This window comes from Chanodichthys erythropterus, chromosome 17, assembly GCF_024489055.1.
Source record: "Chanodichthys erythropterus isolate Z2021 chromosome 17, ASM2448905v1, whole genome shotgun sequence".
NCBI classification, from domain to species: Eukaryota; Metazoa; Chordata; class Actinopteri; order Cypriniformes; family Xenocyprididae; genus Chanodichthys; species Chanodichthys erythropterus.
In genome coordinates, this window is record NC_090237.1 from 3,976,524 (window position 1) to 3,990,471 (window position 13,948).

Consider the following 13,948-nt stretch of genomic DNA (forward strand, 5'->3'; position numbering starts at 1 on the left):
ATTACAATGAAACACGTAGCCTACTTCAACTAAAAATATCGAATTAAACAAAAGTTTTCTGTTGGTCGTTTGATGTTTCTATTGTAAAATGTATCTTTAGTTTATCTTGAACTTTATGACCAAAGCATCGCACTGGAATTCATGATCAGCATTCAGCAGCTTCTGTGAACATAAAGCCTGCATACTTTGATTTGATTGATTGTTTCAAACAATTTGACATTAATGAGCGGTGTTTGACCGCTGACAGCTCAGATGAGAAGGTCGGTCATCTTGGCATTGTGCAATATATCCGTGCAGCACCAAAGCAGAGTTAATATTAGTCAATTATTTCACAACCTGTACAGCTCGGAAAAATATAGAGGTCCGGACCTCAATGGTGAGTACAGCCCGTAGGCCTACATCCACTGGACCCACAAAGATATGCCAACATTTGCCTCAGTCTGTTAAATGTTTCAGTATTATTTTATGTCTAAATATGCAGTAATGCCTTAGATTCTCCTTCATAATGTCTAAAATGTAAGCATTTTAAAGTTGCCTATATAAGACACATCTGAATTAAATATCAGCAAGCCAGAATTACAATACTCCCTTTCTCAAAACTTATTACTACACTCCAGTAGGTGGCTCTAATGCTCATTAAAACGGTTTACAAACTATTATGAAACGAAATAGAAGAAGATGGTCGTCCTGAGAAGAAAGAACAGGATAAATCGAAGCAGAAACAGCTGAATTCTGTGTGCCATATGGAGTTTATTAAACAGGAGATTGAAGACACGAGTGATCCAGAGCCATCCAGAATAAAACATGAAGATACTGAGGAACAAATAGGTTGGTGTCCTTCATTGTAGACTTCTGAGAAATATTTACAAAGTTTCAGTTCAGCCGTGACATAAAAAGCAGTTTATAGATGATGAATGACAGAAATACACAGAAAATGCATTCAAATGACCATTATATTGTGTAGAAGTGCTGGGCAGTAAACAGGTTTCAATTACGAGTGTATAAAGCGGAACATCACTGAATTTTGCAATTTTTTATTTTTATTTTTTTACTATGTCTAATAATATATATTCCCTGTACTCCTTACAGTAAAATATATGCCAGAATAAAGGTCCAGTGAAAAAAAAAAAAAGTAATATCCCATGAAACCACCTGAATCTTAAAAAAAAAAAGTGATAACAGATTTTTGGTCGAACCACCCAGCACTAATAGAAGTTGTCAAACACATTTTAATTGTATTAACAAGTAAATGACAGAACTAAACTTTGTCACATCAAAGTTCTGATACCTGATCTCTGTTGCTGTTAAATCAGTGTTCACTTGAACTGATTTTAACCACATAATATTTGTATCTTAGACTGGATGGACGTGAAGCAGCAAAAACATGAACTGAATGAAGCAAAGGAAATTCGTACCTTCACATCTCAAGGAACAAAACTTAAAAAGCTGCACACCTGCTCTCAGTGTGGAAAGAGATTCACAAAAAAAGAAAACCTTAAAACACACATGAGAATTCACACTGGAGAAAAACCGTATACATGCACTCAGTGTGGAAAGAGTTTCAAACATGCATCATCTCTCAGTGTTCATCTGCTCCGTCACTCTGGAGAAAAAGCATTTAACTGTGATCAGTGTGGTAAAGATTTTTTTTCATCATCAAGTCTGAAACAACATCTGAAAGTTCATTCAGATGAGAAGCCTTATGTGTGTTCTCTCTGTGGAAAGAGTTTTTCACGGCTGAAAACCTTTAAATTGCACCAGAAAACACACAATGAAGTGAGAGATCATGTGTGTTTTGACTGTGAGAAGAGCTTTACTACAACTGCCCAACTGAAACGACACCAAATAATGCATACTGGAGAAAGACCTTACAAATGCTCATCTTGTGACAAGAGTTTCACTCAGTCTGGACACCTGAAATCACATGAGAGAGTTCATACTGGAGAGAAACCTTTCATATGTCATCAGTGTGGAATTTGCTTTGCACAGAAGGACAGTCTTAACAAACACATGAGAATTCACACTGGAGAAAAACCGTATACATGCACTCAGTGTGGAAAGAGTTTTTCTCAGTCATCAGGTCTCAGTGTTCATCTACGCATTCACTCTGGAGAAAAAACATTTAACTGTGATCAGTGTGGTAAAGAATTTAATTCACCATCACATCTAAACCAACATCTGAAAGTTCATTCAGATGAGAAGCCTTATGTGTGTTCTTTCTGTGGAAAGAGTTTTACATGGCTAAATATTTTTAAATTGCACCAGAAATCACATGATGAAGTGAGAGATAATGTGTGTTGTGACTGTGAGAAGAGCTTTACTACAGCTGCCCAACTGAAACGACACCAAAGAATTCATACTGGAGAAAGACCTTACAAGTGCTCATATTGTGATAAGAGTTTCACTCAGTCTGGACACCTAAAATCACATGAGCGACTTCATACTGGAGATAAACCTTTCGTATGTCATCAGTGTGGAATATGTTTTGCACAGAAGGACAGTCTTAACAAACACACGAGAATTCACACTGGAGAGAAACCAGTTTAAAGACTTTTTCTCAATCATCAGGTCTCTGTGTTCATCTGAGCATTCACTCTGAAGAAAAAACATTTAACTGTAATCAGTGTGGTAAAGATTTTACTTCATCATCAAGTCTAAAACAACACCTGAAAGTTAATTTAGATGAGAAGGTTTGGTTTTGAATGCCAGGACAGTCTTAAAGGGTTAGTTCACACAAAAATGAAATTTCTGTCATTAATTACTCACCCTCATGTTGTTCCACACCTGTAAGACCTTTGTTTGTCCTCAGAACACAAATTAAGATATTTTTGATGAAATACGTGGGTTGTCATTGCATCTTTTGAGGTCCATATGAGTAGTAAAGACATTGACGTGACTGCAGTGGTTCAACCTTAAAGGATTAGTTCACTTTCAAATGAAAATTAGCCCAGGCTTTACTCATCCTCAAGCCATCCTAGCAGCCCCGAATCTAGGATTGGGGTATTGTAATGTTGGTTGGTCACATTTGACTTGATTTATGCTTATTTTTTTATTAAACTACTCAACTAATTATTACCAAAAGTAATTTTAGAGACACGCATAATGGGCCTAAGTAACTATAAAGTGTGCTCTATTATTCTTCTACTTTAGCCACTTACTTGCATATATTTCAGGAGAAACTGATGAATTCTCTTTCTGTAAATCCGACTGACAGGACTGCGGGGCAAATTAAGATGGCAGCACCCATCTCATGTTATAGATCAAGATAAAGATCATTTATAAAGGTTTTTAAATGACAAAACACACTTACATATATTTGAGAATCGGAATATCAGATAGTTGATGACATGTTTGTCATATGACAAGTTTGTGAATATTTTAAATAATAAAATGAAAAACGCGTCGCCATGGAAACAAACGTTATAAAATAAGTCGCCTTAAAAAAACTCAAGCTGCGTTCCATTTGACAGGGTCCCTACACTGTGTTCACTGCTCCCTACACCCTGAGCACGGTATACCAGTTGTAGTGGACTTCACTGACAATAATCGCCCTGCAAACGTCATCAAAGAAAGTCAATATTGATAACATAAATGATGACTTTTCAACACTTTTATTTTGTCATGCCTATTCATACAATAAAATATACAAATGTAACACTCATCTCCATAACCATTCATACTTTCGTTCGTATAAAATGTATGAATACTCAAAACCAGAGAGCCGTTAAACTCTTTCAACGGCTCTGCTTCATCATAGTTCTGATTGGTGTCATGGTGCGCAATGAAAGTTGGGTAATTTTACCTCTCTACTTCCTTTGAAGTGATGTATCGATGTTCCCTTATTCCCTATGCTGTTCACAGTCTTCTGTTACAACTTCTTAATTTAAGTCTAGGGTTAGAAGGGGTAACATTGAGATTGTGACCATTGCGCGTACGAGTGGTGATGGCTAAAGACAAGACGCTACGAAAACTGCCAATAAACAGAGTTTATTTACAATCAAGGAAAAAGAAAATAAAGTTGTGAGTTAAGGATAATAATACAATAATGCAATACTAACAAATAACAACAACAAGAAAACAAACAAAGACAATATTTACATGAAAAAGAAACAAAAGTAATAAACCAGGGAAAAAGGACAAAAGAGAGTCGCCAAAGAAAAGAACAAAACCAAAAAGGGACCCAAGCTAACTCAGGTTCAAAACTAACCTAACTCAAGAAAAGAAAAACAAGAAAGCAAGTCTTCAGCGCGTCAAACGCCATAACTTACCTACACTTTCTACCCAAACAAAACATACAAATGTGGCGCTCACTCCTAACTGGTGTATCTATACATTGAAGTCACTAAGTGTTGCACATGTACGTCACGTGACATACTACCTTGTCCGTTCCCAAAGATCAGGAGCAACACAGTCGAAATAACACTTAAAGAAAAAAACAAGTTAAAGAACAAATCAAAGAAAACAATGACAGCTCAAAACTGTTCAACGTAAGAATGACATTGTACCGAAGGAACTTAACAACAAGCAGATCTAACAAGCACAAAAACAGAAGAGCAAAGAGCAAAGCGAGCTATCCTCGCGTCCAACAAGCCGCTCTTTTAAACTCTGGCGCCGGTCCAGGATTGGCAGCGGGTAGCATGACGTCACATGGGCTGATGATGATTGGCAGCCTCCCGAACCAATAACCGTCTCTTGTAGGCGTGCCTAGGAAAAGAGAAGGGAAGAAAGAAAAACACAGAGGCACGAACTACCAGGACGTAACACCTTCGAACTGAACATTTTCGGTCCCTTCAGAATGGAATCTCACTTAAGATGGCGAAATACCCTGTGAAGTCCACTTCGCAGTCCACTTACGGTCGAATGTAACGCACTTTCACTCTAGGGGTTCAGTTAGAATATTTTAAAGGCCCACCTGAGTGTTGGAACACGCAGCATTATTCAATGTGTTGACTTAATTTCAACTGAAACAGGAAGACAGGGCGATATTTCGAACAGCCCCGTCCCTTTTTAAAATAGCCAAAAGCGTTTTATTTTTTTTACAGCTCAACCAGAGCCGTTAGACTCTGTAAAACCTCAGTGTCCTTCTAATCTCTAACCGTTTCTCCTCATAATGTCCTTTATTTCACTTTGATATACAGCATTCTGTGCAGAATTCAAATGGGTCTGATACCTTTTGTGGTCTATGCCGACTCGAGCATATGATCCGCTCTGTGCTCTCGTGTCTCTGGACTGGAGCAGACTGTGCTCGCATTGCGGTGAATCAAGTGACACTAACGCGAAAACGTACTTCATTCACGTCAAATGAAAGCATATTTACACTGTCTGAATCGTTCCCTATTCTCTATAAAGTGCACTATGTGCCATTTACCATGTAGAAACTAGTGAATGTGTGATCAAATGACCGATTTCAGCTGAGGCTTCAGTGGCTGTTGATAGCATAGGAGGAGGCGGGACTTCATATTCTAGAGAGCATTTGATTGGATCGAAGATTTGACGAGAAACTGAAGTGCGATGTGATGTCATGAAAACCCGTGATCCATTTTAGCGGAAGTGAGAGACTAAGTTTTGAATGCTTATATCTCCTAAATGTGAATTGTGTCATTGTTTTGGAACACACCAGCTTATTCATAACATTAAGGCTAACATATTCCTACTAAAAGCTGAAACACTTAAATTTTGATTTCAGGGGGACTTTAAACTCACACTTGAAAGGGTTAAGGAGACGTGCCGAATGAAAATGCATACAATATTCACTCTTAGACAGATGTTGACAATTCAGCACATCTCCTTAATTTTTTCCATCTTTATGCTTCTCATCCACGTTGGGCTTGTTTCAGAGTGTGCAATCTGATGAATGGCTTCGTTAATGTTTCTTATCACATTATTGACGAATTACAATGAATCACGTAGCCTATTTCAACTAAAAATAAGCGAATTAAACAAAAGTTTATTAATAGCTTGCATCTCTAAATATTTCTGTTGGTCGTTTAACGTTTCTATTGTAAAACAGTTGAGCTTATCTCAAACTTTATGACCAAAGTGGCTGGAATTCATGATCAGCATTCAGCAGCTTCTGTGAACATAAATCCTGCCTACTTTGATTTGATTGGTCGTTTCAAATATTTTGACATTAATGAGCAGTGTTTGACTGCTGACACATCAGATGAGAAGGTCGGCCTTCTTGGCGTTGTGCAATATATCCATGCAGCACCAAAGTGGAGTCAACATTAGACAATTATTTCACAACCTGTACAGCTCGGCAAAATACAGAGGTCCTCAATGGTGGGTACATCCACTGGACCCACAAAAATATGGCAATATTTACCTCAGTCTGTTAAATGTTTCAGTATTATTTTATGTCTAAATATGCAGCAATGACTTAGATTCTCCTTCATAATGCCTTGAAGCAATTTAAAGTAGCCCATATAAGACACATCAGAATTAAATAAAAATCAGAAAGCCAGACAATATTCCCTTTTCTTAGAACTCAATACTATACTCCAATAGGTAGCGCTAATGCTCATTAAAACGGTTCACAAACTATCATTAAATGTAAAAGAAGATGGTCGTCCTGAGAAGAAAGAACAGGAGAAATCCAAGCAGAAACAGCTGAAGTCTGTGTGCTGTAATATAGTAAAGATGGCGTTTATTAAAGAGGAGATTGAAGACATGAGTGATCCAGAGCCATCCAGAATAAAACTTGAAGATACTGAGGAACAAATAGGTTGGTGTCCATTCTTGATTCTTCATTGTTCACTTCTGAGAAACATTTACAAAGTTTCAGTTCAACAGATTGGGCTGTGACATGAAGTTTTTTTAAAAATACCGTTTATTAAAACACAAACTCAAATGTCTTGATTGTAATTATAGAAATTTCTCAGTAAAAGCATAGCCTACTTATTATTAACTTAAGTAATTAATTAAATTGATTATATTTTAAACTAAATTGTTAGCTTTATAAACTGATTTGATTAAATTTCTTTAATTTTATCTGTTTCACATACTGTTTTCTTCACTCTATATAGTAGGCAAGTAGGCATATTCAGACACGAATTATACGCATGTCCAAATCTCGCGAGAATTAATACAATACCCAGGTAATTCTCTCCTTCTCTTTTATGAATACAGAAGATTCGGACATATTCATTTGCCTACTGCGTTTTGCCTACTATATAGTAGGGAAGTATATGGAGGCAGCAATAGTCTTATGAAACAATGTTTCATAGGTCATCATTGTGAAAGTGTTTCACACATAACCTGGATAATCACTTAAAAACTAGACAGGAGAAAAAACTCACACTGCTATCATTGTGGAAATAGTTTAAATATTGTACAAAAATTCACAAGGGAGAAAAGCCTTTCACCTGTCATCAGTGTGGAAAGAGTTTTGCAGCTGAATAAAAGACATGAAATTATGACAAATAAAACAATTTTGTAAATGAAGATTATGAGAAAGAAAAAGTCTTGCCCGCTGCATCAAGTTGTATGTGCAAATATAAAACAATTTTGATAGCCTACTCAACAACCTCTATTTTATTGTTTGATTTGTGACCATTTTAATCCAAGCTAAATGATGAAAGGTGCAATCAGAATTAGCATATTTCTTTGTTTAAATAGATTTTTAAGATTTTCTCCAAACGTTCACTTCAATATAAAAAACTTTAAATGTCATGGCTGACCAAAAGTGGATGGTTGTGTAACATATCTTTCACACGACCCACAAAGATGTGCCAACATTTGCTACAGTCGGCTATATTGAACAACTCTGTATTGTTAGCATATGTTTTAGTATTATTTTAAGTCTAATTATGCAGTACTGGCCTTAAATTCTATAATATATTTCATAATGCCTTGAAGAAATTTAAAGTAGCATATACAGTATAACACACTTGTAAAGTAAATAAAAATCAGCAAGCCAGAATTACAATGTTCCCTTTTCCCAAAACTCAATACTACACTCCAGTAGGTGGCGCTAATGCTCATTAAAGCGGTTTACAAACTGTCATAAAACCTAATAGAAGAAGATGATCGTCCTGAGAAGAAAGAACAGGAGAAATCCAAGCAGAAACAACTGAATTTTGTGTGCTCTAATATAGTAAAGATGGAGTTTATTAAAGAGGAGATTGAAGACATGAGTGATCCAGAACCATCCAGAATAAAAGATGAAGATACTGAGGAACAAATAGGTTGGTGTCCATTCTTGATTTTTTATTGTTGACTGCTGAGAAACATTAACAAATCTTAATATCAACAGATTGAATGGCTGTGAAATAAGCAGTTTATAGATAAATTACAGTATAGAAGTGAACATATTTTGTGACAGAATGACAGATGACAGAACTAACCTTTGCCACAGCAAAAACATCTCATACCTGATCTCGGTTACTTTCTGCTGTAACTTTTTGAACTCTGTACTTTCAGAGTTCACTTTAAACTGATTTTAACCACAGAATATTTTTATTTTATTTTAGACTGGATAGAAGTGAATCAGCAAAGAAAAGACCTGAATGAAGTGGAGGAGGAAAGTCGTACCTTCACAACTGAAGGTACAAAAGCCAAAAATCTGCACACCTGTTCTCAGTGTGGAAAGAGTTTCACACAAAAAAGAAACCTTAACAAACACTTAAGAATTCACTCTGGGGAAAAACCGTTTACATGCACTCAGTGTGGAAAGAGTTTTTCTCAAGCATCAGGTCTCAGTGTCCATCTGCTTTGTCACTCTGGAGAAAAAGCATTCAAGTGTGATCAGTGTGGTAAAAAGTTTATTTCACCATCACATCTAAAACAACACCTGAAAGTTCATTCAGTTGAGAAGCCTCACTCGTGTTCTCTCTGTGGAAAGAGTTTTTCAAGGCTGGATCATTTTAAACTGCACCAGAAAACACACAATGAAGTGAGAGATCATGTGTGCTTTGAGTGTGGGGAGAGCTTTACTAGAGATGACCATCTGAAACAGCACCAAAGAATTCATACTGGAGAAAGACCTTACAAGTGCTCATATTGTGACAAGAGTTACACTGTGTCTGGAAATCTGAAAGTGCACGAGCGAGTTCATACTGGAGAGAAACCTTTCATATGTCATCAGTGTGGAATTGGTTTTGCACATAAGGACAGTCTTAAGAAACACACAAGAATTCACACTGGAGAAAAACCATTCGCTTGCATTCAGTGTGGAAAAAGTTTCATACAAAAAACACATCTTATCAAGCACATAAGTATTCACACTAAACAAAAGCTTTACACTTGCTCTCAGTGTGGATGGAACTTCACCCTTGAACACAAACTTAAGATACACCTACGTGTTTGTACTGGAGCGAAACCGCACACCTGTCCTCAGTGTGGAAAGAGTTTTGCGCATAAATCTAGTCTCAATTGTCACCTGCGTGTTCACTCTGGAGAAAGACCTTTTAAGTGTTCGCACTGTGATAAGAGTTTCACTCGGTCAGGAACCTTGAAAAAACATGAGCGACTTCATTGCAAAACCACCATAGACTGTTGAGAGACAGTAACACTAATTATATGGGAAGAGTTTCACCCAGTCAGAAGGTTTTTACTCCCTTCGTAGAACTTCCTGAAATTGACACTCAAATGTTCACATCTAAATTAGTGTAAATAAAAATTTTTTTTTTTTTTTTTTAACTGCACATTTTGTCAGGCTGGCTTGTGTGCTAGGTACTAGGATACATTAATACCATCTGTTTATGACTATAAATGTGTACATATATATATATATATATAATCGTTTAGGTTTTACTGGTATTACTAATCTTATTGATATTGCTTATCGATCCAGTACTTTAACGGTTCTTTTTATTATATTTTTTATAAAAAAAAAAAAAAAAGAAAAGAAACAAAGTAAGAACAATAACACAAAGAAACAAAGTGCAAACAAATTGTAAAATAAATGCAATAAATATACACTAAAACAAGGGTACAATTAAATAAACAGTGATTTAATTTCAGGAAGGTCTACTAACACTACAGATCAGGTAATATTACAAGAAATCTAACACAGCAATCAAATGTAAAATAACACTGCAGAGTTTTCACTGTATAAATTGATAGAATAATGTTTATTAAAGCTAAAGTTATTCATTTAAGAGCAGTGAGTGATTTTTCTCTTTGCCTTTTGTTGTTGGATTCACATTAATGGCACAATCTTCAGCAGGTTTAATAGACTGCTGCAACTTCAAGAGCGAATGTAGATCTAATAATACACCATATTTTCTCACAACTATTTATTTAACGATTTAATTAATCTGTAAGAACATCAGAGCAGGTGCTCATTTCCCAGTTAAGCCATACTAACTAGCAACTTTAACTGTTTAACTGCTAACTTTAAATATTTTAAGATGATATGTATTCATTGGTTATTGTTGTATACTTTTCGCAGTTAAGTACTTTAATTCTTCAAACTTTTATTTTTATATTATTTTTTTACTTATACATTGTGATACTCTGATTTTACTGGTATGGCTATTTTTGTATTTTGTTCATTGCTGAAATATGCTGGTAATTATGTATATTTTATTGAATTCTATATGAATATATTTAATTTTGTTGATGTGAAGCATGTGTTATTGCATATATGACAGTAAAATAAAATAATTAATATGATTTACTTAATTTCACTTAAAACTAATGTATTTAGTTTTTTATAGAATTTTTACAGTGTTATAAATTACAGAAGCTTGCTGGCTATTTGTTGTAAAAATTTCTTCTGGATTCCAAATAGCAATTGCATCACAGACAAATTGTTTAATATTATCGTATATAGAAATGACTGGCAAGATAGTATTTGCAAGATAATGTCTATAGCAATAATAAATATTATGTGCATTTTCTTGATTTCTCTAGTACCAACAGCAGAGCTTATCAATAGAACGGTCTTTCACAACGGTCTTTTTAGCCCTGTTTAATATTAGGTTTTGGTTCCCATCCCTATTTAGAGGAATAGCGGTACACTTAAGTCACGGTTCGGTATGATTCTGGTACAATAGGAAAAATGGTCTCACTTTAGTTAAGGGTCCAATTCTCACTATTAACTAACAATTAACTATGACGTTTACCTCAATAAACTCTAATTTTTGCTTATTATTACTTAGTCAAGTAGTTGATAAGTTTACGTATTGGCTAGGATAAAGGGGTGTAGAATATGGTCATGCAGATGCAGAATAAGGCATTAATAGTGAGAATTGGACCCTAAACTAAAGTTTTACCAGACAAAAGAACAAATAATTTATGGTTACTCACATAACCCTGGTTCCCTGAGATAACAGGAATGAGCATTGCATCAGTTGTGGGAATCAGCATTGCATCAGTTGTGAGAATGAGCACTGCAAAAAACAGTTTTCTCTGAATCCTGAAGACTGTTCGGTTCACGTCTGTGCACCTGGACATTGTATGGCTAGGATACATTGATGCTATCTGCTTATGACAAGTTAGTCTATTAATGTGTACTATATATTGTTCTTATTGTAAATTAAATTTTAAGACATTAAACATCTTTTCCGCTGCATTAAGTTGTGTGCGCAAATATAAAACTATTTTGATAGCCTATTCAACAACCACTGTTTTATTGTTTGATTTGGGATCATTTTAATCCAAAATGTGTAATCTGAATCAGCAAAAGTTTTTTTTTTTTTTGTCAGCATTACTTTAAGTCTAAATATGCAGCTATGCCTCTGATTTAGATTCTCCTACATAATGCCTTGAAGAAATTAAAAGTATAAAATCAGCAGGCCAGAATTACATTATTCCCTTTTTCCTAACTCAATAATTTACGCTCCAGTAGGTGGCGCAAATGTGCCTTAAAGCAGTTTATAAACTATCATAAAACGTAAAAGAAGAAGATGGTCGTCCTGAGAAGAAATAACAGGAGAAATCAAAGCAGATTCAGCTGGATTCTGTGTGCTGCAATATTTTAAAGATGGAGTTTATTAAAGAGGAGATTGAAGACATGAGTGATCCAGAACCATCCAGAATAAAACATGAAGATACTGAGGAGCAAATAGGTTGGTGTCCATTCTTGATTCTTCACTGTTTAATTCTAAGAAACATTAACAAAGCTTCATTTCAACAAATTGGGTGGCTGTGACATAAGGAGTTTATTGATGATAAATGACAGAAAATGCATTTAAATTATCATAATCTTGTATATAATCTTATCTCATACTTGATACTCACATACAGATACCTGATCTCTATTGCTGTCTGCTGTTAAATCAGAGTTCACTAGAACTGATTTAAACCACATAATTTTTTTTTTTATTTTTTTATCTTAGACTGGATGGAAGTGAAGCAGCAAAGACAAGACCTGAATGAAGCAGAGGAGGAAAGTCATATATTTACAACTCAAGGAACAAAAGCCAAAATGCTGCACACCTGCTCTCAGTGTGGAAAGAGTTTCAGTCACAAAGGAAACCTTAACAAACATTTAAGAATTCACACTAGAGAAAAACCGTTTACATGCACTCAGTGTGGAAAGAGTTTCAGTCACAAAGGAAACCTTAACAGACACGTAAGAATTCACACTGGAGAAAAACCATTTACATGCACTCAGTGTGGAAAGAGTTTTACTCGTACATCAGGTCTCAGTCATCATCTGCGCATTCACTCTGGAGAAAAAACATTTAACTGTGGTCAGTGTGGTAAAAAGTTTATTTTGTCATCACATCTAAAAAACCACCTGAAAATTCATGCAGATGAGAAGCCTTATGTGTGTTCTCTTTGTGAAAAGAGTTTTTCATGGCTGGTGAGTTTTAAACTTCACCAGAAAACACATGATGAAGTGAGAGATCATGTGTGCTTTGAGTGTGGGAAGAGCTTTACTACAATTGCCCAACTGAAACGACACCAAATAATTCATACCGGAGAAAGACCTTACAAGTGCTCATATTGTGATAAGAGTTTCAGTTTGTCTGGAAATCTGAAAGTGCACAAGAGAGTTCATACTGGAGAGAAACCTTTCATATGTCATCAGTGTGGAATTGGTTTTGCACATAAGGACAATCTGAAGAAACACATAAGAATTCACACTGGAGAAAAGCCATTTGCTTGCCATCAGTGTGGAAAAAGATTCATACAAAAACCACATCTTATCAAGCACATGTATTCACACTAGACAAAGCTTTACACTTGCCCTCAATGTGGATGGAGCCTCACACTTGAATAGGACAAACCTATACACCTATGTGTTTGTACTGGAGAGAAAATGGTGAAAAGTAAACTATTTTAAGAAAAGAAAAGCCAAACTCAAACCTACACAAAGTTTCAAACATAAACTCATGCTCCACAGTGTGAAAGGATTTATAAAATTCTAAAAAAAAAAATGTTTTATCATTGATTGATTCCTTATAATCTAAAATATTTGATTCCTCATAATTTAAAATATCAAACACAAGCCAAATATTATTTGCTACATGCCAGACTGGGAAATAGACAATTACTTCTAAGCATGGTTTCAATCTATAAGTTATGATCTGAATTATATAAAATAATTGGGCGCCAATAATCTTTTTTGGAGAATCTTTGATGCAGGTTATACAGTGTGCTTTCATGATTTATTATTAAATGCCAAATTTGAAATGATCACTTTGGTACTTTGGGCAGGCAATCATATATAATAATAATAATAATAATAAAAATAAAAAAAAAAACGGGGAAGTGGGCCAAATTAGTCGCCAAGACCCCGGGAATTCACCGGTGCTCCCAAAGGCCAATAGGCCAGGTGCTGATATTTGGAAAAACAGGGGCCTCATTTATAAAATGTTGCACAGAAAACATCCTAAATTTGATCTTACAATCATTTCTCTGATGTGCGTACGTGTGATTCATAGAATGAACGTACACACAGATGAGTGTATGCCTCTCTTTCAGATGTGAAATCTATAAATCGCAAATGATCTTGAACTTGCATGCAGCTGAATGGTTTCAGTTCTCTGCATTT

The 13,948-nt window shown here is 35.4% G+C and overlaps 2 protein-coding genes across 3 annotated transcripts; both read left to right on the plus strand.

Annotated features, from left to right (window-relative positions):
- Positions 1–697: 697 nt before the first annotated feature.
- LOC137005186 (zinc finger protein 585A-like) lies at positions 698–10,776 on the plus strand. The gene is made up of 5 exons (XM_067366007.1): positions 698–828; positions 1,358–2,541; positions 6,508–6,724; positions 8,019–8,186; positions 8,472–10,776. Exons 1-5 carry the CDS (start codon positions 744–746, stop codon positions 9,497–9,499), a joined length of 2,682 nt encoding a protein of 893 aa, XP_067222108.1. The 5' UTR covers positions 698–743; the 3' UTR covers positions 9,500–10,776.
- A 1,166-nt stretch (positions 10,777–11,942) lies between these two features.
- On the plus strand, positions 11,943–13,214 carry LOC137004369 (gastrula zinc finger protein XlCGF57.1-like). Of its 2 annotated transcripts, XM_067364628.1 has the most exons (3): positions 11,960–12,014; positions 12,285–12,393; positions 12,442–13,214. In XM_067364628.1, exons 1-3 carry the CDS (start codon positions 11,960–11,962, stop codon positions 13,121–13,123), a joined length of 846 nt encoding a protein of 281 aa, XP_067220729.1. In that variant the 3' UTR covers positions 13,124–13,214. The 2 variants fall into 2 exon arrangements, with proteins under 2 accessions (XP_067220727.1, XP_067220729.1); XM_067364626.1 differs by having other exon boundaries at positions 11,943–12,014; positions 12,285–13,214.
- Positions 13,215–13,948: the final 734 nt, after the last annotated feature.